At 40.3% G+C, this 24,704-nt stretch overlaps 1 protein-coding gene across 1 annotated transcript in view; it reads left to right on the forward strand.

Annotated features, from left to right (window-relative positions):
• The first annotated feature begins 851 nt into the window (after positions 1 to 851).
• LOC115231706 (U4/U6 small nuclear ribonucleoprotein Prp31-like) overlaps positions 852 to 24,704 on the forward strand; it is a 31,398-nt gene continuing 7,545 nt past the window's right edge. Inside the window, 7 exon segments of the mRNA XM_029801669.2 lie at positions 852 to 988; positions 2,970 to 3,150; positions 4,228 to 4,285; positions 8,508 to 8,591; positions 11,943 to 12,040; positions 13,447 to 13,556; positions 15,178 to 15,229. Of these exon segments, the coding sequence (XP_029657529.1) occupies positions 2,983 to 3,150; positions 4,228 to 4,285; positions 8,508 to 8,591; positions 11,943 to 12,040; positions 13,447 to 13,556; positions 15,178 to 15,229 (570 nt within the window). The 5' untranslated portion in view covers positions 852 to 988; positions 2,970 to 2,982.

The raw sequence follows: 24,704 nt of genomic DNA on the forward strand, positions 1-24,704 counted from the left end.
ATAACAAGGCCACCAACTAAATCTATTGTTCTCAATGATATATCTATCCTTCTGGATAGTTATATAAGCAGGCACACCCCAAGCAAAAATGAGTTAGTCACAGTCGGTGACGACTCAATGACAACGAAATCTGGCTGACCAGCTACAATCTTGGCCAGAAGGAGAAATGAAGTTTACTGTCAGCAACTGTGAGACAACACCCTACAATTCTCTCTAGCTCTAATTCTGTTCTCTTACAACATCATACTATCTATCTCTGTAATTACTACTAAACAATGAAGAGGATACAAACACAAACTTTATTTCGCATGCTTTTGGGTTTATCATAACCTGTTCGTCGAGGCAAGGTATTGTAACGTAACGGTAAATAGATATTTCCTTAAAACTTCATGCATTGTTCATCTTTCACATCCTACAGTATGCAATTATAATAACAAAAAACTTTATTGTTACATATCTGTTAAAATGAAACGTCAGTGTTATTTTCATTTCTGCGTAATTTAGACGACAGTTTATTCACCGCACTCAGTATATATATATATATATATATATATATATATATATATATATATATAATAGAAAAGAGTGAAAAAAACTACAGAAGGCTTGTTTTATAAGGTTAAAGAATATATTTAAGTCGTTATGTTAGAAGAATGTTATAAAATTTTTCTTACAGTAAAACTATGTTACTGTATGAAACATTTTATAACATTCTTCTAACATAACGACTTAAATATATTCTTTAACCTTATAAAACAAGCCTTCTGTAGTTTTTTTTCACTCTTTTCTATTTTGTGTATGTGTACTCCCATCGCATTTCTGATCTAAAATTCTAAAATGCCGACCTAAATTAGTAATCAGTTAGAAGGTGGGATATTTATTATTCGTATAAAACTTTCGGTCGACACCGGTGACAAAAGAGTAAACTACACCGGTAAACAACTGTTTAAGTATATTTATTGCGTTGTATTTTGAAAAAGTGTACTAATTAAGGTAAGTGCTTAAAGCCTTAATTATTTTCATTATTCTGTGTGATTTAAGTATTATTATTGTCCTTTTTTATGTTTTGAATTTATGTTGTGAATTTACTTGTATATTTTACAATCAAAGTTGAGGAAAATCAACGAAATGACATGTGTCCTTTGCATTCTTTTATTGTTTGATGTCACATTACGGAAAGATAGATGTAGCGTTTAGTTTGTCACTTGACAATTTGTCTGGATTGTTGTTTAGCCCTGAATCAGCCTCTATTATTCATATATATATATATATATATATATATATAGGCTGTGTGGTAAGTAGCTTGCTTATGAACTACATGGTTCCGGGTTCAGTCCCACTGCGTGGCACCTTGGGCAAGTGTCTTCTACTATAGCCTCGGGCCGACCAAAGCCTTGTGAGTGGATTTGGTAGACGGAAACTGAAAGAAGCCCGTCGTATATATGTATATATATATATATATATATATATATATATATATATGTGTGTGTGTGTGTGTGCCTGTGTTTGTCCCCTAGTATTGCTTGACAACCGATGCTGGTGTGTTTACGTCCACGTAACTTAGCGGTTCGGCAAAAGAGACCGAGAGAATAAGTACTAGGCTTACAAAAGAATAAGTCCCGGGGTCGATTTGCTCGACTAAAGGCGGTGCTCCAACATGGCCGCAGTAAATGACTGAAACAAGTAAAAGAGTAAAGAGTATATATATCATCCAAAGCGTAGCTAGCAATTTTTTCCAGGTACCGTCTATCAGGAACCGGCAAAGATTTACTATTACAACCGTCAGAGTTGCTGAAGCATGGAACAAACTGCATCGTTTAAGGCCCTCATGCTTTCCGAAATCCGCCGAAACTACACCTGATTGTCCCCCTTCCATACTCATACACATATGTATATGTTATGACTCATGCACTGTTCTTTTCCTGACGCTTGTACTTTACCCTATGTACTATACATACACTTTAGATGAGTTGTAGTGCACCTGAGCACTGTACACAATGTTTTATTATTATTATACTTTCAACGAGTGATTTTCGATTATTTTTGATGGTCAGATTCGTTCAAAACATCAAAACCCATGGGCAGACTTAAATTCATCCTTCAAATTTAGACGGGTTTAATACTAAAAATTTATCCAAGAACTTCATTATAAAACGGGACCTAGCTTCTTCGTTTTGTATATAAAGTTTAGCTGCTGTTTCAACAAAATAGAACAACCACACTGAATCCTCCCTGAAGTGGTTCATATGTTGGTTAAACTAAAGCGTTATTTGTTGTTGAATGTAATACTTTTATTGTCTTTTGGGGCAAAATGAGTAAGACAAGATAATATAAATTTGCCTCATCAGTTCTCCAGAATTACATTTGAAAAAAGATTCAGACACGTCAATATTCATCTATAGACATCAGAAATGCAAAAGAAAATTAAAAAAATTAATATCTAGGTCAACTGAAAGAGGATCATGGAAAAATGACACATGATATGCAATTAACAAAACTTGACTAAATCTAAAAACTCAGCATAAAATATTCTTTATAGGTTCTTCATGATCTGGTGGAGTGGCTCTCTCCCTGATGTCTTTAAGCACCATGCAGTTAAAGAGAAGAAACTATTGAAATTAATTATTACTCATTTTGCCCCGATTTGGACTTTTTTTTTTATTGAAAATTATAAAATTAGACATTAAGTTGGGGAAAATTGACTTGGAATCCATAATCGAATATTGATGGTTCAACATCAAAAATTATCCAGATATTTTATTAGCAATCTCAGTTATAATCGAGTCAAGGAAAATTTTCTTGAAACAAAAGTACCTGTCACCTGACTATGTTTTAAATTCTCTGTGTAAAGAGATATTCTTTAAGGAGAAAATCGGAAATTACTCATTTTGCCCCACTCTCCTATTGATGTACTAAAATTTTTGTGTTTCTTTTTGTATTAGTTTAATCGTATTTAACTACTTTATTTTTTAGTTGTGACTCATGTCTCTGGCAGATGAATTGTTGGCTGATTTAGAAGAGGGTGGAGAAAACTTGGAAACTCAAGACATTGAGCAAGAAGATGTTACCGAGGTGTCTGATACAGTTATGGAAGTTGACACTACCAAACATTCTGTGCGGAGTGTTGCCAAGCTCCGAGATAGCACAGAGGTTCGTGATTTACATTAATTATATTTCTTTAGTTAAAAGACAGCCAATAGTATTAAACATATTGAAACTACAAGCATCTGCCAACATTTATCATATACTTCCATTCAATTTCTGTGATAGGGATAGGACTTTTGCTATTATTATTAATGGAGTTGAAGAATCTGTCAACAATACGGAGACTATTTATGCATATATATATATATTCCTCCCTTGGACACACAAAGACCTGTTGAGGCAAGCGAAGTCGATATCGAACCTCATCCGACGACTGGCACCTATGCCAACCCCCCTTTGCTTGCGAAGACCTGTTGGGGCAATCAAAATTGAAATTGAACCAATCCTATGACTGGCACCCGGCAGATGCCAGGACCCCTGGACTGGAGATACGTAAAAAGCACTATCTGAATCGTGGCCGATGCCAGCGCCGCCTCGACTGGCTTCCGTGTCGGTGGCACGTAAAAAGCACCATCCGAATCGTGGCCAAAGCCAGTGCCGCCTCGACTGGCTTCTGTGCAGGTGGCGCGTAAAATGCACCAATCCGACCGTGGCCGATGCCAGCCTCGCCTGGCACCAGTGCAGGTGGCACGTAAAAAGTACCCACTACACTCACGGAGTGGTTGGCGTTAGGAAGGGCATCCAGCTGTAGAAACATTGCCAGATAAGACCGGAGCCTGGTGCAGCCTTCTGGCTTCCCAGATCCCCGGTCGAACTGTCCAACCCATGCTAGCATGGAGAACGGACGTTAAACGATGATGATGATGATGATATCTTATTTAGAGATAGAAGTCCCCATGCAATTCATCAAATCCTAATATACATCACACCATATCATAGAATTATATTTTAATACTTACTAATCATTTCTAAATTTCTCTTCTACTCGTGTTTCATGAGGTGCGCTTTATGTTCCTTAGACGGACAATTTGTAAGAAAGTGGAATAGTCATTTGAATTAACTCTTAGTTATAGTTTATTAGATCAACTTATGTCATAAAGTATTAAGTCCTGTATTGTACTATTTTTGCCAATTCAATAATAACTCAGTAACGATGATTCTTTTTTTTTTTATCATTTCAAGCTTAAATATGTTTTGCAAGAAATTGAAAAATTTTCTACCATGCAACGGAAAGATGGTGGTAAGTTTAAATTTTCCTTTGATTTAAAAAAAAAAAGAAGAAGAAATTACACTTGTAGAAATATATATTTTTTTTTCCTTGTGTAATTGAAAGAAAATGAACAAAGTTAAGTCTTTTGTATTACTGGTATTTATTTTACCAGCCTTTGAAAGGTAAAGACAAAAACAATCCTGAAAGAACACTCATAAAGGGAAACAAAATTAAATGCTTTTAGTCATTTAGTCAAATGGCTTATTATTTCTACCAATAGATCATTTTTTTTTCTTTTGAAATAACCATTTTCCCCTGCTAACATGGTTTGTACAGGTATTATCATTGTACAGCATATTATCATTCTTCTTCATCTTATATCATCTCATGTGAGAGGCTCAGCTTGCTATAAGGGGCGCCCTCCCTACTCACTATTTCTCATATCTTACTTTGTCTTTCTCTACATGGGTTCTTGGATATTTCCCATTCTCAGCATACAATATACTTTTGCATTCAACAATTGTATCTCTTTATTTATTCAACATACTGCTCAATATCTCCCATCCTTCAAACACCCTGGTACTTCAAACCAGCTGAATCTTATACTGACTACTCTTGCCAGTAAATAGGATTCACATTGACTCAAGCAAGACAATTATGCGATTGAAGCCATCCTCCAAAACATATACCCTGCCATATTCAGGTGTAGGCATAACTATATGGTTAAGAAGTTTGCTTCCCAACCACACGATTCCAAGTTCAGTCCCCTGCATGGCTCCTTGGGCAAGTGTCTTCTACTATAGGATAGGTCAACCTATTTCATTTACTCTCTTTTCTCTCTCTTTTACTTGTTTCAGTCATGTGACTGTGGCCATGCTGGAGCACTGCCTTTAGTCAAGCAAATCGACCCCGGGACTTATTCTTTGTAAGCCTAGTACTTATTCTATCAGTCTCTTTTGCCGAACCGCTAAGTTACTCGGACATAAACATAGACACACAAACATATACACACACATACATATATACATATATATATATATATATATATATCATCATCATCATCGTTTAACGTCCGTTCTCCATGCTAGCATGGGTTGGACGGTTCGACCAGGGTTCTGGGAAGCCAGAAGGCTGCACCAGGCTCCAGTCTAATCTGGCAATGTTTCTACAGCTGGATGCCCTTCCTAACGCCAACCACTCCGTGAGTGTAGTGGGTGCTTTTTACGTGCCACCTGCACAGGTGCCAGGCGAGGCTGGCAACGGCCACGGTCGGATTGGTGTATTTTATGTGCCACCGGCACGGAAGCCAGTCGAGGCGGTGCTGGCATCAGCCACGAGTCGGATAGTGCTTTTTACGTACCACCAGACCAGAGATCCTGGCTGGTTCAATTTGATTTCGATTTCGCTTGCCCCAACATGTCTTCACAAGCAAAGGGGGTTGGCATGGGTGCCTGTCGTACGGTCGCATTGGAGTATTTTACGTGCCACGGCCACGAGTCGGATAGTGCTTTTTACGTACCACCAGACCAGGGATCCTGGCTGGTTCAATTCGGTTTCGATTTCGATTTCGCTTGCCCCAACATGTCTTCGCAAGCAGGGGGGTTGGCATGGGTGTCTGTCGTCGGATGAGGTTCTATATCGACTTCGCTTGCCTCAACAGGTTTTTGTGTCCAAGGGAGGAAAGGCATTCATAAGTGGGCTGGGCTCACTTGTCCTGCCTGGTCTTCTCACGTACAGAATATTTCCAAAGGTCTCGGTCGCTGGTCATTTCCTCAGTGAGGCCTAAAGTTCGAAGGTCGTGCTTCACCACCTCGTCCCAGGTTTTCCTGGGTCTACCTCTTCCACGGGTTCCCTCAACTGCTAGGGATTGGCACTTTCTCACACACCTATCTTCATCCATTCTCGCCACATGACCATACCAGCGCAATCGTCTCTCTTGCACACCACAACTGATGCTTCTTAGGTACAACATTTCTCTCAAGGTGCTAACGCTCTGTCGAGTATGTACACTGACATTACACATCCATCGGAGCATACTGGCTTCATTCCTCACGAGCTTACGCATGTCCTCAGCAGTCACGGCCATGTTTCGCTGCCATGTAGCATGGCTGTTCGTACACACGCATCATACAGTCTGCCTTTTACTCTGAGCGAGAGGCCTTTAGTCACCAGCAGAGGTAAGAGCTCCCTAAACTTTGCCCAGGCTATTCTTATTCTAGCAGTTACACTTTCAGCGCACCCACCCCCACTACTGACATATATATATATATACATATATACGACGGGCTTCTTTCAGTTTCCGTCTACCAAATTCACTCACAAGGCTTTGGTCGGCCCGAGGCTATAATAGAAGACACTTGCCTAAGGTGCCACGCAAGTGAGACTGATCCCAGAACCATGTGGTTTGTAAGCAAGCTACTTACCACACAGTCACTCCTACGCCATTTGATTTCTTTTTAAAATCTTTTACTCCTGATCAGATCTTTTTGGGGATTTTTGCTATTTATTTCTACCAAAAGAATTAGATTCATTTTTGCATGGTATATTCAACTCCCCAAGACTTAGTTTTAGCAAATATTTGTATCATTTGTTTTTTTCTTTGCATTGTTTTTGCTTCCCAGCAGATAGCTCTCCTTAAAAAGCATGCTTAAGGATTATGCTCATTCCCCATTTGTAATAAAGGACCAGTCCACCTCAGCTGATGGGAAACCAGCATAGTATGAATGGTTGAGGTTCCTGCTCTCTCTAAAACTTTTGTATCAGGTGTAAGCAATGTCAAGCTAATCCTCAGAATTTGACAGACACTTTTGGTGAAAGTGTTCTAAGGATTTTCTGTGGTAGTTGTAAACAGCTCATGTTTCTGCTATATAAACAAAAGAGGATAGTACAAATCCACAATAAACCAAAGTTTTTGTGCTGACCTTAATATGTCATTGTAATCATATACGATTCCATCTTCATACCATTGGCCCAATGATGCAAAGATCATTCCAGCAGACATGGTCTGGTGCCATATTTGTAATAAGATTTCTAAGTCCCACATTGGTCTAAAAAGATGTTTAACTGTCTGTAAATCAGACAAGACAAACAACACTGTGCTGTTTGAGGTGAGACATTTGCACTATTTGTAATGCAAATTTCAAGCAGCTCTCAGGACTAAAAAACATGTACTCATGAATGGAAAAAGTACATTGAACAAGAAGTGACCAAGCTTTGTATAAATGCAGACTTTCTCTCTCTCTCTCTCTCACTCCATATACATATATATATAAGAGAGCAAAGTGTACATACGCTGCTATATATATATATATATATATATATATATATATATATATATATATATATAATAATCAATATAGGGTGGCAAAAAATTTCGTAGAATTTTTTTGCCACCAGCGGCAAAAAATTCTACGAAATTTTTTGCCACCCTATATTGATTAATTATGAATTTTCTGGTTAATTCCGTAATGGAATCGGCGGCTTATATTTGCTGCCGATAAATTTGGCGCGAGTGCGATGATTTGAAAATTTTAGGTCAGATATTGCCGAGACAGTGATAGAAGTGCCTCGTGTAAATATCTGCTCCGATCTGGCTGTTCTTTACTGACGAATCTATCGGCCTATGGAAGACTAGCTTGATTTAATTTAATTTAATTTAATCAGGTTAGTTTACCATTAAACAATAGATGAAACGGTGCATCGTATAAGGAACTACAGGGTAAATGTTTTTTTAATTTTCTCCTGGTTTGCGGAATTAATGTTGTTTTGCGGTTGAAGCTTTGGCTGTTATTTCTAGTGGGTGAATGGCCTATTATGGCCGTTCCTTGATTTGCTATATATATATATATATATATATATATAAAATACAAAATGGGTCAAGAACGCAAAACATCTGGACAGCTAGGGGATATTAAAAGGGACAGCAAAACATCCAGATAGATGATACAAAGAAAACAAGGACTGGTCATTTGAAGCCCTCTATCCTCAGTCAAGCACCAAATTATCATTGCAGTTTTTAAGTTACGAAACAATTTGTCATGATATTAGAATTTTCTTATTGTTAAATAAAATTTCATCAATTTCTGTCATTTATGACTTTATACACTCCTTATCATTTTCTCTTGTATCATACTATATATTCTACACATACGCGCACATATAAATATATATATATGTATGTATAACAAATAATTTTGTTTCTGTCATTTACTATTGTATAGTATTGTAATATTGAATTGATTTTAATTTCCAGTCAGTGGTCCAGTCGAGGCAGATCCAGAATATAAACTCATTGTTGAAGCTAATAACATGACTGTTGAGATCGATACAGAAATCAGTAAGTGATTTTGTTTTACCTTTGTTTGCATAGACTAGGGTAGTGTTTGGGGTGGTAAATTTGGACATTTCTATATTGCTGAAGTGAGATGGGGTTTTTTTTTTTCTAACTATTTTCTCAGTTATATATTTTTCCTACTGCAAACCGCTCACTGTGAAGTTGATCTTGGCAAGCTGAGTTGTTATGTATCTAACTCACCTGGCTCAAAGACTTAACACAGCAGGTGTGTTGAGATTTTTAATCCATGACCAGTAATGGTTTCTAACATCAATGCAAAGCTATAGTTTATTATATTGGTGTGTGGGGTGTAGATTTGGTCAACTACAGTTCTTGACTGGGGCACTACTGTCAAGACTTCTAGTCAGTCATATCAACCCCATTGACTATTTCAGATTGGTACTTATTTTTATCAAATGGTTACAGTTACTCTGTTGTGTCTGGGGAGGGTCATTTTCTTTTTGTGCCTTATAATGTAACACACTCACTGGTAAAATTTCCACTTATTTTTTTATTTTTATTTTCCTAAAATTTTCGTTGCGTCTTGCAACCTTTCCATTAGTCTTGACAGTTACCTTTTGATGAAAAGAGGCATTATAGTATACTAATATGTACACACACAGTCTCTGACTGCCAGATTATACTCACAAAACGTCAACCCAGAGCATCAAAGAAAACAGTTTCCTGAGGGGCTGCACAGTGGTTTTGTTTATGGAACCACATGATTATGAAGAAAAACGTTTTAACCACACATCTAATCGTTGTGTCAATAATAAAAATTATTTCTACTTCAAACTTCTCTCATCCTTGCAAACATGGAACCTCATGCATGGAAACTAAGTGGGTGAAGAAATTATTGTAGCCTCAGATGAACCTCATGACACTATCAGGTACTTAAGTGACCTAATTAGTGCTGGACGTGGTTGTAGAAAAGCACAGTAGCCAGAGTAAGAAAGGACGTTGAGGAATTTGACAACAAAAATGATCCCACTTATACATGAAAAGCAAACTGCATGAAACGTATGTAAGAAATGGATGCCGCTTGGTAGCAGAATCTATCTCTGGTTATTGCATGTGGAAGCTGGGGAGAAATCTAAGTGGGCTTCATATACTGGATATGCTGTGTTAACTGCATGAGAAGCTGAAAAAGTAGGCAAGCATTAAAAGTGTTGTCGTGCATATATACAAGGGAGACAACTATACTGATCTCATTCAACGTCCACTTTCCTTCCATGCTTGCATGGATTAGACCAGTGCTTTTCAAACTTTTTGCTGGAGTGGAACCCCAAGGGAACATTCCACTGGCTTGAGGAACCCCTGTGCAATAATTTAATAGTTTTATGCACACATATCTGCACAGGAGAATTAAAAATTACTGCCGATTTTTGAAGTTTTGTAACTTTTTGCGGAACCCTGGTTGAAAACCACTGGATTAGACAATATTTGAGGCAGATTTTCTATGGCTAGATGCCCTCCCTACAGCCAACCCTCACCTATTTCCAGCCAAAGTAATACTTCCCCGTGACCAGACATTTTCATGCAGAATATTGGAAATGAATGACACTGTATGACAATAACACTCATTTACATATATCAAACGATTTCAAGATAAGGAAACTCACACAGTCATATCTACATAACAAATTTCTTTCAGTTTCCATCTACTAAATCCACTCACAAGGCTTTGGTCAGCCTAAAGTAGATGACACTTGCCCAAGGTGCCATGCAATGAGACTGACCCAGGCAAACCTCACCATGCAGCAATGCCTGCACCTCTGACTGTGAAAATTCTATTTGCTGTCAGTAGAGATCATCATCATTATCGTTTAACGTCCGCTTTCCATGCTAGCATGGGTTGGACGATTTTGACTGAGGGCTGGCGAACCAGGTGGCTGCACCAGGCTCCAGTCTGATCTGGCAGAGTTTCTACAGCTGGATACCCTTCTTAATGCTAATCTCTCCAAGAATTTAGTGGGTGCTTTTACGTGCCAGTTAGGTGGTACTGGCAACAGACACACTCAAATGGTGTTTTTTACGTGCCACCTGCGCAGGAGCCATCATCATCGTTTAACGTCCTCTTTCTATGCTAGCATGGGTTGGACGATTTGACTAAGGACTGGCGAACCAGATGGCTGCACCAGGCTCCATGTGTCCAAAAGGAAAACGTTGGGGTGAAGCATTATAGCCAGACCCCAAGATACTAGACTTCAAAGAAAAGATGCAAAAATATGACTGGAATGGTTGGTACTGACACTAATGAGATTGCCATGTAGCTTGCAGGAGTAAGATTCCTTTCAACTGAGTAGGACTGCAGTAGAGAGGTAGGTAGCTTTATGGTAAGTTATGAAAGAAAGGGCTAGAACAGGTTTCTTACTGTAGACTGGGAGTTAACAGGGTGGAGTTAGAAAGGGAGCTGAGGATGGAGGTTTGGAGACAACAGGTGTAGTAGGAAGAGGATGCAAGTGTGTATGGGGGTGAGTGAGGGATGAGGAAGTGGAGGCAGGAGAAGGAGGAGACCCTCTTCGGTCATGAATGACCATGGGATTGCACCTAGAAAGTTACCCTCCGAGGCGCAGGTCCAGGCAAGGTTGTTTGTGGAAGGCCAGCAGTCGCCCATGCATACTGGCCTCTCCTCTCCACACCACTGATGTTATCCAAGGGAAAGGCAGTGGAGACAAATATACTGAATCAAATATACTGATCAATAAAAAACTAATAGTTGGGAGGAAGGTAGGAGAGAGATGATGAATGTAGAGATTGGATATGGCTAAGGAGTGAAGAGTAAAAATTACCTTGTTTTCAGCTCTACAACAATGTCCAGCAAACTGGACTCTTCTACCTTTCACAAAAGATGATACAGGTGGTAGTTTCCCATATATTTGTACTTTGGTTGGATGACGCTTCCACGAGAGATTTTGAGCTCTCATAAGGAGGCGAGTGTAGGTTCCATCCAACCGCTTCTCAAGCTTCTTTGATAACGTCCAGGTTTCTGAGCCATATTGTAGAATGGAAGCCATCTGCTCGTGATACCAGAGGGCGAACACTCTCCTACCCTGATGTAATCTCCAGGGAAACAGGCATCCAGCAACGGGACCTCCGTAATGCTATGATGGACCGTGAAGTCTGGCGTAACATAGTAAATTCCATTGTCTCAACCATGGTTGAACAATAATGATGATGAAGGAGTGAAAATAATGAATGGTGAACCTATGTATATATGTAATTGATAGAAAGCTTCTGATAGAATTAGTTAATGAAAACTATTTTAAAATTCAAAACTGATGAAAGTAATACTACATACTTTGCATTAGACATAAACGCTTTTTTTTTTGTTTTGTTTCTTTTAATGAACAGATGTTATTCATAAGTTCACCAGAGACCACTATGCAAAACGTTTCCCAGAATTGGAGTCACTCATCCCTACTCCAATGGAATATGTGAAAACTGTAAAAGTAAGTTTTAGTCTTCTTTAACCCTTTAGTGTTTAAACCGGCCATACTAGGCCAAAATTGTCTTCCTGTTTTATGCCCAAACCAGCCAGCTCTGACCTCTCACACCTACCCTACAAAGTCATTCTAAAAATAAACAGGGACATCATCAATATTCCAGAGTTACAAGATGCTGTACAATTAATTTAAAACAATGTGATTAAACAGGCTTTACATTTGACAGAGTAATCTGAATGCTAAAGGGTTAATCTATATGTTTTTGCCATGATGTGGTTATAAGTTTGTGGAAGTGTAATTTGAATTCCAATTAAGTATTTTTTTCATTTCCATTTCTAACTCTTAGAATAAACTCAGAAAATTTCTGTTTTACATTTCCTGCATGTTGGATGTTTTAAGAATTCAAATGTTTGCAGGAAACTTCTCTCTGTATACCATTTTCCTTTAACAGTCAGAATTCGTCGTGTGTGTCTATACATAGGCGCAGGAGTGGCTGTGTGGTAAGTAGCTTGCTAACCAACCACATGGTTCCGGGTTCAGTTCCACTGCGTGGCATCTTGGGCAAGTGTCTTCTGCTATAGCCCTGGGCCAACTAATGCCTTGTGAGTGGATTTGGTAGATGGAAACTGAAAGAAGCCTGTCGTATATATGTATATATATATATATATATATATATGTATGTATGTGTGTGTTTGTGTCTGTCTCCCTAGCATTGCTTGACAACCGATGCTGGTGTGTTTATGTCCCCGTCACTTAACGGTTCGGCAAAAGAGACCGATAGAATAAGTACTGGGCTTACAAAGAATAAGTCCCGGGGTCGATTTGCTCGACTAAAGGCGGTGCTCCAGCATGGCCACAGTCAAATGACTGAAACAAGTAAAAGAGTATATGGTCATTTGCATTTCTTAGGTCACTGCCCTCAAGAGAAAAGCGATGACCACCCTCAATCTTTAACAATGAATGTTTGTTGGGATTCCTTTTATCACAATTATATTTTAATCTATCCATTTTTATCTTCGTGAGTTGGGAGAAAAACTATTCCTTGTTCATTTGCTGCATAGCAAAAATATCTACAGTTGAATTTTAATCATCATTTTGCTACAAATTAAATAAACAAGAAATACAATTTCTCCCCATAGACACAGGTATTGCTTTATATGTGTGTGTGTGTATTTTTGTAGTAGACAGGATACATATTCTGTATAATTAGTTCTTTGTAATCAAGAAAAAAAATTTCAGAAAATTATGGAAATTATTAGTGTCCTTTCTATTGAACTGTAGATGGGAATAATGAAAACAGCACATTGGATATATATCTTCTAGTGTAAACTTCTTATAAGGAAAGCAATTGCAATATATGTTATTTGTTACTGTCAATGGCATTTTTAAATAGATTTGTATGTCTTTTGCAGGAATTGGGAAACAACATTTTGGAGAAATCAAAAAGCAATGAAGTGTTACAAGAAATTTTGACCCCTGCCACATTGATGGTTGTTAGTGTAACATCTTCCACAACACAAGGGTAATAACTGATTGTTCAGTGCAAATCATCATTATTATTTATCATTATTTTTGCAGAAGTAGATAAACAAAACTGACAAGTTTTCATTGATTCAATATAACTAATAAAGAGGTTCTTCATTCTTGTGTTCTCATTAAAAGAGAATATCAGACTGTTATCTTTATCTTTTACTTGTTTCAGTCATTTGCCAACCACTTTACTGGATGTATAGAGTACTTAGTTAGTTAGTTAATTTTTTTTGGCTCAAAAAGCAAACAGCAAGGCCATGTAGGGGGACATGGAGTTATGTACAGGGTGGTGTTCATGTAAAGAGGTCAAGGGAGACTTTGAACCAAGCGGTCGTCAGCATCTTGTACATTCACCCTGGGCGGGTTGAGTCGGCTTCTTCTATTCATGGAAGAAGTTTCGTGGGAATATGTGGATTTCACAAGCGGTCCCCAACAATCCCGCATGTGGAGACATCCTGTTTGCCACAGATTGTCCGCAGATGCAGGGACAGAACGACCGATGAGCCGCCGGTTGCCAAAGCAGACACTCCGAGGATTTTCACCAGAGCCCCGTCTGCCGGGTTGTTGCCCTAATACCACTCGATGTCAGACCAATCCGCCTTGGGTGGCCCTACCAGGAACTGAAGTTCCCGGCGGCATAGCTGTGACACTACCCGTTACCAGCGTCCCCACCACGGTGAGGAGGGGATGGACTTTGGGGACGCAATGTATAGAGTGCATTTTATCAAGGCACCAGTACTAATGTGCCCTGATGAAACGGACTCAATTCACTCTGTAAAATGGTCAGCAAACCAAGCAGAGACAACTTAGGATCAAGAGGTCTCTTTAGTCTTGCTGAGAGCAAGAAACCTCTCTGGTGCTGATGCCACAATATAATTCACCCAGTTCGCTCCACTGCAAAAACCAAACCAAAACTGAGATGTGTTCCTCCAACCCATCTATGAGGGTAGAAACTCCAAATAAGAACTGGTGCAGATCATGTCAAACCTTCTAACCCATGCCAACATAGAAAATGGCCTTGAAATGACAATAATAATGATGACGATATCCAATCAAATTTAATATTTTTGAACAGAGTTAGAATGCTATCTTTCAAAGCATTGAACCATTTTTGTGTTATAGTAGTTCCATATAGACAAACAGAAACACCAGCGGAGACCAACATCTCATATTTCTCTCTCTCTCCCTTTATTTTCCCCAGGGGGTAAAATTATAAACTTTTAATTGCAAGGCTATCCCAGCTGATAGCTATTTTACAGATTATCAAAGTGTGGCAAGTTGGTAGAAGTAGCAAGACACCAAGTTAAAATGATGTACCGTCTCTTTCCTCTCTGTCTCTCTCTCTTCAATCTGCAAATGTTGACATTGGTTATTCATCTCACTATAATCAATAAAAATAACTAAGTAGTGTGATTGGGAAGAGTCAGTCATCTATAATAATGATTCAATCATCCTCAAGGCAAATATTGGTTCTGTGCCAAATTCTAATAAAAGATTAGAAACAACTCATTCACCTTGATTTTAAGATTATTCTTATTAATCCTTTCATCTTTGCATACAATATATCTTTTTTTTTTTTTACCCACTTTCTTTCTCTCTCTTTCTCATTGCAGGACAGAATTAACAGTTGAAGAAATGGATCGTGTCATTGAAGCATGTGACATGGTAAACCACTTAATTTCTTTCTATTCAATGAAATTGATTTTTTGATTATTATTATTATTTATAATTTATAGCTCCTTATCGTCCACGCTTCTCCCATAGGTTAGGCAAAATTTAGGTATTTATTTATAGCTACTAATAACTATTTCTCTCCCAAGGAAGGAAGAAATGGCTGCCGGCCGATTCTTGGTGGGCCACGACCCCCCCGTTCCTCTTCAATTGTCTTATATCTCTTTCGATCGCCATTCGCCCCCCCCCTTCTCCGCCACCCTATATGCATATAAACCAGCGACTGATTTCAACGGCCTCACTTGAATTCAGACTGGTATCCGACTCCCTACGAAAATACGAAATACGAAATATGAATCCAAGCTAAGCAATCTATATTTAATTTCAACCCGTGTACCTACTTAACTATCTGCAACTGATCTGATCTTTTAGTTAGCCCTGTTTATCTCTATTAGTATTATTGTTATGACTTGTGAAATTTAGCCTCACGCCTTGTGTCTTTTTTTATATGTACATATAATTCTAATTCTATAGTTCATCTTAATTATATATCGTTGTCTCATGTCTTGTGTTAAATATATATTTAATCTTAAAGCTTGCCCCTAATTTTATTTTATTTTATCGATCAGTCTCACGCCTCGTAGATATAGAATAAATGTATTTATAATTTATAGCTCCTTATCGTCCACGCTTCTCCCATAGGTTAGGCAAAATTTAGGTATTTATTTATAGCTACTAATAACTATTTCTCTCCCAAGGAAGGAAGAAATGGCTGCCGGCCGATTCTTGGTGGGCCACGACCCCCCCGTTCCTCTTCAATTGTCTTATATCTCTTTCGATCGCCATTCGCCCCCCCCCCTTCTCCGCCACCCTATATGCATATAAACCAGCGACTGATTTCAACGGCCTCACTTGAATTCAGACTGGTATCCGACTCCCTACGAAAATACGAAATACGAAATATGAATCCAAGCTAAGCAATCTATATTTAATTTCAACCCGTGTACCTACTTAACTATCTGCAACTGATCTGATCTTTTAGTTAGCCCTGTTTATCTCTATTAGTATTATTGTTATGACTTGTGAAATTTAGCCTCACGCCTTGTGTCTTTTTTATATGTACATATAATTCTAATTCTATAGTTCATCTTAATTATATATCGTTGTCTCATGTCTTGTGTTAAATATATATTTAATCTTAAAGCTTGCCCCTAATTTTATTTTATTTTATCGATCAGTCTCACGCCTCGTAGATATAGAATAAATGTATTTATAATTTATAGCTCCTTATCGTCCACGCTTCTCCCATAGGTTAGGCAAAATTTAGGTATTTATTTATAGCTACTAATAACTATTTCTCTCCCAAGGAAGGAAGAAATGGCTGCCGGCCGATTCTTGGTGGGCCACGACCCCCCCGTTCCTCTTCAATTGTCTTATATCTCTTTCGATCGCCATTCGCCCCCCCCCTTCTCCGCCACCCTATATGCATATAAACCAGCGACTGATTTCAACGGCCTCACTTGAATTCAGACTGGTATCCGACTCCCTACGAAAATACGAAATACGAAATATGAATCCAAGCTAAGCAATCTATATTTAATTTCAACCCGTGTACCTACTTAACTATCTGCAACTGATCTGATCTTTTAGTTAGCCCTGTTTATCTCTATTAGTATTATTGTTATGACTTGTGAAATTTAGCCTCACGCCTTGTGTCTTTTTTATATGTACATATAATTCTAATTCTATAGTTCATCTTAATTATATATCGTTGTCTCATGTCTTGTGTTAAATATATATTTAATCTTAAAGCTTGCCCCTAATTTTATTTTATTTTATCGATCAGTCTCACGCCTCGTAGATATAGAATAAATGTATTTATAATTTATAGCTCCTTATCGTCCACGCTTCTCCCATAGGTTAGGCAAAATTTAGGTATTTATTTATAGCTACTAATAACTATTTCTCTCCCAAGGAAGGAAGAAATGGCTGCCGGCCGATTCTTGGTGGGCCACGACCCCCCCGTTCCTCTTCAATTGTCTTATATCTCTTTCGATCGCCATTCGCCCCCCCCTTCTCCGCCACCCTATATGCATATAAACCAGCGACTGATTTCAACGGCCTCACTTGAATTCAGACTGGTATCCGACTCCCTACGAAAATACGAAATACGAAATATGAATCCAAGCTAAGCAATCTATATTTAATTTCAACCCGTGTACCTACTTAACTATCTGCAACTGATCTGATCTTTTAGTTAGCCCTGTTTATCTCTATTAGTATTATTGTTATGACTTGTGAAATTTAGCCTCACGCCTTGTGTCTTTTTATATGTACATATAATTCTAATTCTATAGTTCATCTTAATTATATATCGTTGTCTCATGTCTTGTGTTAAATATATATTTAATCTTAAAGCTTGCCCCTAATTTTATTTTATTTTATCGATCAGTCTCACGCCTCGTAGATATAGAATAAATGTATTTATAATTTATAGCTCCTTATCGTCCACGCTTCTCCCATAGGTTAGGCAAAATTTAGGTATTTATTTATAGCTACTAATAACTATTTCTCTCCCAAGGAAGGAAGAAATGGCTGCCGGCCGATTCTTGGTGGGCCACGACCCCCCCGTTCCTCTTCAATTGTCTTATATCTCTTTCGATCGCCATTCGCCCCCCCCCCTTCTCCGCCACCCTATATGCATATAAACCAGCGACTGATTTCAACGGCCTCACTTGAATTCAGACTGGTATCCGACTCCCTACGAAAATACGAAATACGAAATATGAATCCAAGCTAAGCAATCTATATTTAATTTCAACCCGTGTACCTACTTAACTATCTGCAACTGATCTGATCTTTTAGTTAGCCCTGTTTTATCTCTATTAGTATTATTGTTATGACTTGTGAAATTTAGCCTCACGCCTTGTGTCTTTTTTATATGTACATATAATTCTAATTCTATAGTTCATCTTAATTATATATCGTTGTCTCATGTCTTGTGTTAAATATATATTTAATCTTAAAGCTTGCCCCTAATTTTATTTTATTTTATCGATCAGTCTCACGCCTCGTAGATATAGAATAAATGTATTTATAATTTATAGCTCCTTATCGTCCACGCTTCTCCCATAGGTTAGGCAAAATTTAGGTATTTATTTATAGCTACTAATAACTATTTCTCTCCCAAGGAAGGAAGAAATGGCTGCCGGCCGATTCTTGGTGGGCCACGACCCCCCCGTTCCTCTTCAATTGTCTTATATCTCTTTCGATCGCCATTCGCCCCCCCCCTTCTCCGCCACCCTATATGCATATAAACCAGCGACTGATTTCAACGGCCTCACTTGAATTCAGACTGGTATCCGACTCCCTACGAAAATACGAAATACGAAATATGAATCCAAGCTAAGCAATCTATATTTAATTTCAACCCGTGTACCTACTTAACTATCTGCAACTGATCTGATCTTTTAGTTAGCCCTGTTTATCTCTATTAGTATTATTGTTATGACTTGTGAAATTTAGCCTCACGCCTGTGTCTTTTTTATATGTACATATAATTCTAATTCTATAGTTCATCTTAATTATATATCGTTGTCTCATGTCTTGTGTTAAATATATATTTAATCTTAAAGCTTGCCCCTAATTTTATTTTATTTTATCGATCAGTCTCACGCCTCGTAGATATAGAATAAATGTATTTATAATTTATAGCTCCTTATCGTCCACGCTTCTCCCATAGGTTAGGCAAAATTTAGGTATTTATTTATAGCTACTAGCCCGGTTTTCGCGGTGCACCCGCCCTCCCACCCCCACCACCGGTACAGGAAGTCCTAAATTTTTCTCATCCTTGTCTCCCTTATACACTCAAAGTCTTACGCCACCCCCACCTCCTTCCATAAAAGGTAGTGTTCAGTCATTGCAAGATATGTTTAGTGTTGTATACGAGGTTTGAACTTAAGTTCCATTGTTTGTCTATGAATACTGCCAAACGCGAGTTTTCTTTTCAGGTACATGACGCTATTAGGACCAATACCACTTCCACCCCCACCCACAGCCTCAGGGTTGGCACCCTCAACGTCGGCACACTGAAAGGCAGATCTGGCGAGATAGTTGAATTGCTTGAACGGAGGTGGGTTGATATATGCTGCATTCAAGAAGTGAGGTGGAGAGGAGGTTCTGCTAGGTTCCTCACAGGCAAAGGACAGAGGTACAAGATTTTCTGGGCTGGGAATACTGACGGAGTCGGGGGTGTGGGCATGCTTATCGCCGAAAAATGGGTAGATAAGGTAATCGAGGTAGTCAGAGTAAGTGACAGAATAATTAAGATTAGATTAGTGCTCCACCATAGTTTAGCAACTATTATATCGGCCTATGCCCCTCAGCCAGGGCTACCTGATGGACAGAAAGACTGTTTCTATGACACCCTACTGCAGACCACATCATTGACGAACGACAGGGACCTTCTCTTTGTGGCTGGTGACTTCAATGGGCATGTTGGACGACGTGCTGGGGGCTTCCATGGCGTGCATGGAGGCTACGGTTATGGTTCCCGCAACGAGGAGGGAACCAGGCTGCTGGAGTTCTGCGATGCGAATAGTCTTATGATTTGCAACACTAACTTCAGGAAACCGACAAGCCACCTGGTCACCTACCGATCGGGCCGGCATACTAGCCAAATCGACTACATCCTTGCCAGAAAAAGGGAAAGATGGCTGCTTATAAATGCCAAAACCTTCCCAAGTGAAGAATGCACCCCACAACATAGACTGGTAGTTAGTGACTTTAGGATCAGGACTAAGAGGGCGACTAGAAGACGACCAACATGGAGAAGAAGGGTCTGGAAGCTTAAAGACCCTGCGAATGGACAGAGATTTAGAGATATGTTATTTGAAGCTTTAGACGAAATGGAAGGGAGTATAGCTACGCATGGGGTAGAAGACAACTGGACGCTTCTGAGGGACAACCTGCTGAAAGCCGCTGACCAGATCTGTGGCTGGTGCAAAGTCCCCTTAAGACCCAAAATAACGTGGTGGTGGAACAATATTGTTGACAGGGCTATTAGACAAAAGAAACAGGCTTGGAAGGCCTGGAAGAACGGTGGTAGCAGGGAAGTGTATCAGTCTGCCAGAAGGGAAGCCAGGAGACAGGTCTATCTAGCCAGAGGGGAAGCAGAGAAGGAAAAATTTGCCAATGTCCTGCGTCGTGAGGATGAAAGACTTGAGGTATTTCGTGTTGCAAGACAGTGTGTGAGAGAGAATCGTGACGTGGTAGGAGAGAAATGTGTTCGCAAGGAGGACGGTTCACTTGCACTTAATGAGGGTGCAAAGAGAGAGACTTGGAGACGCCACTATGATAGGTTGCTGAATGAAGAAAATGAATGGGATAAAGAGAGTCTGCCGAATGTCGACCCAACAGAGGGACCAGCAATCCGAGTTAACAGTTCCTTAGTAGATAAGGCAATTAGAAGCATGAAAACAGGGAAAGCCCCAGGCCCATCAGGAATTACTGCAGAGATGCTCAAAATATCTGGTGGTGTCGGCTATAGCTTAGTCACCCGTATAGTTAACCAGGTGATACACGAGGGGGTCATACCCAATGACTGGTGTAGCAGCATAATAGTCAACTGCTACAAAGGTAAAGGCGACGCCCTAGAGACAAATAACTACAGGGGCATCAAGCTGCTGGATCAGGTAATGAAGGTTACGGAGAGGGTTGTAGCCGAACTAATTAGAGAGAGAGTTACCTTAGATGATATGCAGTTTGGGTTCGTGCCAGGGAAAAGTACTACTGATGCTATATTCCTGGTAAGACAGCTGCAGGAGAAATACCTAGCCAAAGATAAGCCCTTGTACCTGGCTTTTGTTGACTTGGAGAAAGCCTTTGACAGGGTCCCCCGGTCCCTTATCTGGTGGTCAATGAGGAAACTAGGGATAGAAGAATGGTTGGTGAGAGCTGTGCAAGCCATGTACAGAGACGCTGCTAGTAAGGTGAGGGTGGGCAACGAGTACAGTGAAGAATTCCGGGTAGAGGTTGGGGTCCACCAAGGTTCAGTCCTCAGTCCCCTCCTATTTATCATAGTCCTCCAGGCAATAACGGAGGAATTCAAGACAGGTTGCCCCTGGGAGCTCCTCTATGCTGATGACCTTGCTCTAATTGCTGAGTCACTATCAGAACTGGAGGAGAAGTTCCAGGTGTGGAAACAAGGATTAGAATCGAAGGGCCTTAGAATCAACCTAGCCAAAACCAAAGTTCTAATAAGTAGGAAGGTAGATCAATCACAAACGCCTTCAGGTAGATGGCCCTGCTCGATCTGTAAAAAAGGTGTAGGTAGAAACTCTATAAGATGCACCAAGTGTAAGCTATGGACACATAAGAGGTGCAGCAATGTCAAAGGAAGGCTAACTAGGAAAATAGTTTTTGTCTGTGGCAAATGCTCAGGAGCAATAAACACTGGAAATATGCAGAGACCAACTTCTGCCACGTTCCAGGGAGACAAACTAGAAGTAGTTGATAGCTTCCGCTACCTAGGAGACCAAGTCAGTAGCGGGGGTGGGTGTGCTGAAAGTGTAACTGCTAGAGTAAGAATAGCCTGGGCAAAGTTTAGAGAGCTCTTACCCCTGCTGGTGACAAAAGGCCTCTCGCTCAGAGTAAAAGGCAGACTGTATGATGCATGTGTACGTACAGCCATGCTACATGGTAGTGAAACATGGGCCGTGACTGCTGAGGATATGCGTAAGCTCGCAAGAAATGAAGCCAGTATGCTCCGATGGATGTGTAATGTCAGTGTTCATAATCGTCAGAGTGTAAGTTCCTTGAGAGAAAAGCTGAACCTAAGAAGCGTCAGTTGTGGCGTGCAAGAGAGACGGCTGCGCTGGTATGGTCATGTGACAAGAAAGGCTGAAGATAGTTGTGTGCAAAAGTGCTACACCCTAGCAGTGGAGGGAACCTGTGGAAGAGGTAGACCCAGGAAAACCTGGGACGAGGTGGTGAAGCACGACCTTCGAACTTTAGGTCTCACTAAGGAAATGTCTAGAGACCGAGACCTATGGAAGTATGCTGTGCATGAGAAGACCCGGCAAGACTAGTCAGGCCATAACCCGTGGCCCCGACCTGGGACGTAGTCAGTCCTGTGCATACCTTCCTTCTTGTGACACTTATGAAGACCTGTTGAGGCAAGTGAAAATCAAATCAAATCAAAACAAATCAAAATAGATGAACATCAGTGGAATTGTATTCTTTGTGGTACCAGTGCCGGTGGCACACAAGAAAACCACCCAAACGTGGCCGTAACCAGTACCGCATCGACTGGCCTCCGTGCTGTGGGCACAACAAACACCATCCGATCGTGGCCGTTCGCCAGCCTCATCTGGCACCTGTGCCGGTGGCACATAAAGACACCATCCGAAGACCCGGCGACGTAGTCAGTCCACCTGTGCATACCTTCCCTCTTATGACACTTGTGAAGACCTGTTGAGGCAAGTGTGTGACACTTGTGAAGGCCTGTTGAGGCAAGTGAAAATCAAACCAAATCAAAATAGATGAATATCAATGGAATTTGTATCTTTGTGGTTCCAGTACCGGTGGCACACAAGAAAACCATCCGAAGTGGCCGTAGCTGGTACCGCATCGACTGGCCTCCGTGCTGTGGGCACAACAAACACCATCTGATCGTGGCCGTTCGCCAGCCTCACCTGGCACCTGTGTCGGTGGCACATAAAAACACCATCCAAAGACCCGGCGACGTAGTCAGTCCACCTGTGCATACCTTCCCTCTTATGACACTTGTGAAGACCTGTTGAGGCAGAGGCAAGTGTGTGACACTTTGTGAAGACCTGTTGAGGCAGAGGCAAGTGTGTGACACTTGTGGAGACCTGTTGAGGCAAGTGTGTGACACGCGTGACACTTGTGAAGACCTGTTGAGGCAAGTGAAAATCAAACCAAATCAAAATAGATGAACATCAATGGAATTTGTATCTTTGTGGTTCCAGTACCGGTGGCACACAAGAAAACCATCCGATCGTGGCCGTTCGCCAGCCACATCTGGCACCTGTGTCGGTGGCACATAAAGACACCATCCGAAGACCCGGCGACGTAGACAGTCCACCTGTGCATACCTTCCTTCTTGTGACACTTGTGAAGACCTGTTGAGGCAAGTGACACTTGTGAAGACCTGTTGAGGCAAGTGAAAATCAAATCAAATCAAAACAAATCAAAATAGATGAGCATAAATGGAATTTGTATCTTGTGGTACCAGTGCCGGTGGCACACAAGAAAATCATCCGAACGTGGCCGTAGCCAGTACCGCATAGACTGGCCTCCGTGCTTTGGGGACGTAACAAACACCATCCGATCGTGGCCGTCCGCCAGCCTCATCTGGCACCTGTGTCGGTGGCACATAAAAACACCATCCGAGCGTGGCCGTCTGCCAGCCTCGTCTGGCACCTGCCAGCCTCATCTGGCACCTGTGTCGGTGGCACATAAAAACACCATCCGAGCGTGGCCGTCTGCCAGCCTCGTCTGGCACCTGTGTCGGTGGCACATAAAAACACCATCCGAGCGTGGCCGTTCGCCAGCCTCGTCTGGCACCTGTGTCGGTGGCACATAAAATCACCCACTACACTCTCGGAGTGGTTGGCGTTAGGAAGGGCATCCAGCTGTAGAAACACTGCCAGATCTGACTGGCCTGGTGCAGCCTTCGGGCTCCCCAGACCCCAGTTGAACCGTCCAACCCATGCTAGCATGGAAAACGGACGCTAAATGATGATGATGATGATGATGATGATTGTGGCATTATTTCTATGATGTATCATATAATTATGACTATGACACATTATATAACCATAACTATGTTGTATCATATAATTAATAGTCATAATAAATATTTTAGTGCTACATCCACTAAAGAATGATTATTACTATAGTTGACTGACATTCAAATGATTTTCCTAAGAAGAGTTTTTACATTAAACATTCTGGGTATACTACAGTGTTGCAATCTGTTATCATAACAAGAGCCAAGGAAAGAATCACACTGGTCATATAAAAATAAGCCAAGAGCTTGAGGTTGTCCTCATCTTGGATGTTATAGCCACAGCTGTTCAGCTGTTGTATTCTTCAGACTTCTTCAGGTGCTTGGTATGTACAGTAGCATTCTTAAAATTTCAAACTGAACTCTATTAAATCTAACCCCGCTTTCCATTGTCCATATTAATGATATTCTCCTATTAGTTGCTGTTCAATCTATGATGCCTCTTGCTCATTCCACTTAAGCCAGGGTATATAATGTTCGTGAAGGCATGTGCCCTGTGATAAGGGTGTTGGATTTATGATCATAACATTGTGCTTTCAATTCCTGGACTGGGCATTGCGTTGTGTTCTTGAGTAAAACACTTCATTTCACATTACTCCAGCCCACTCAGCTGGCAAAAACAAATGAGTAGGTGTATGTAAAAAAAAAAAATAATAA

This window comes from Octopus sinensis, linkage group LG2, assembly GCF_006345805.1.
Source record: "Octopus sinensis linkage group LG2, ASM634580v1, whole genome shotgun sequence".
Classification (NCBI taxonomy): Eukaryota; Metazoa; Mollusca; class Cephalopoda; order Octopoda; family Octopodidae; genus Octopus; species Octopus sinensis.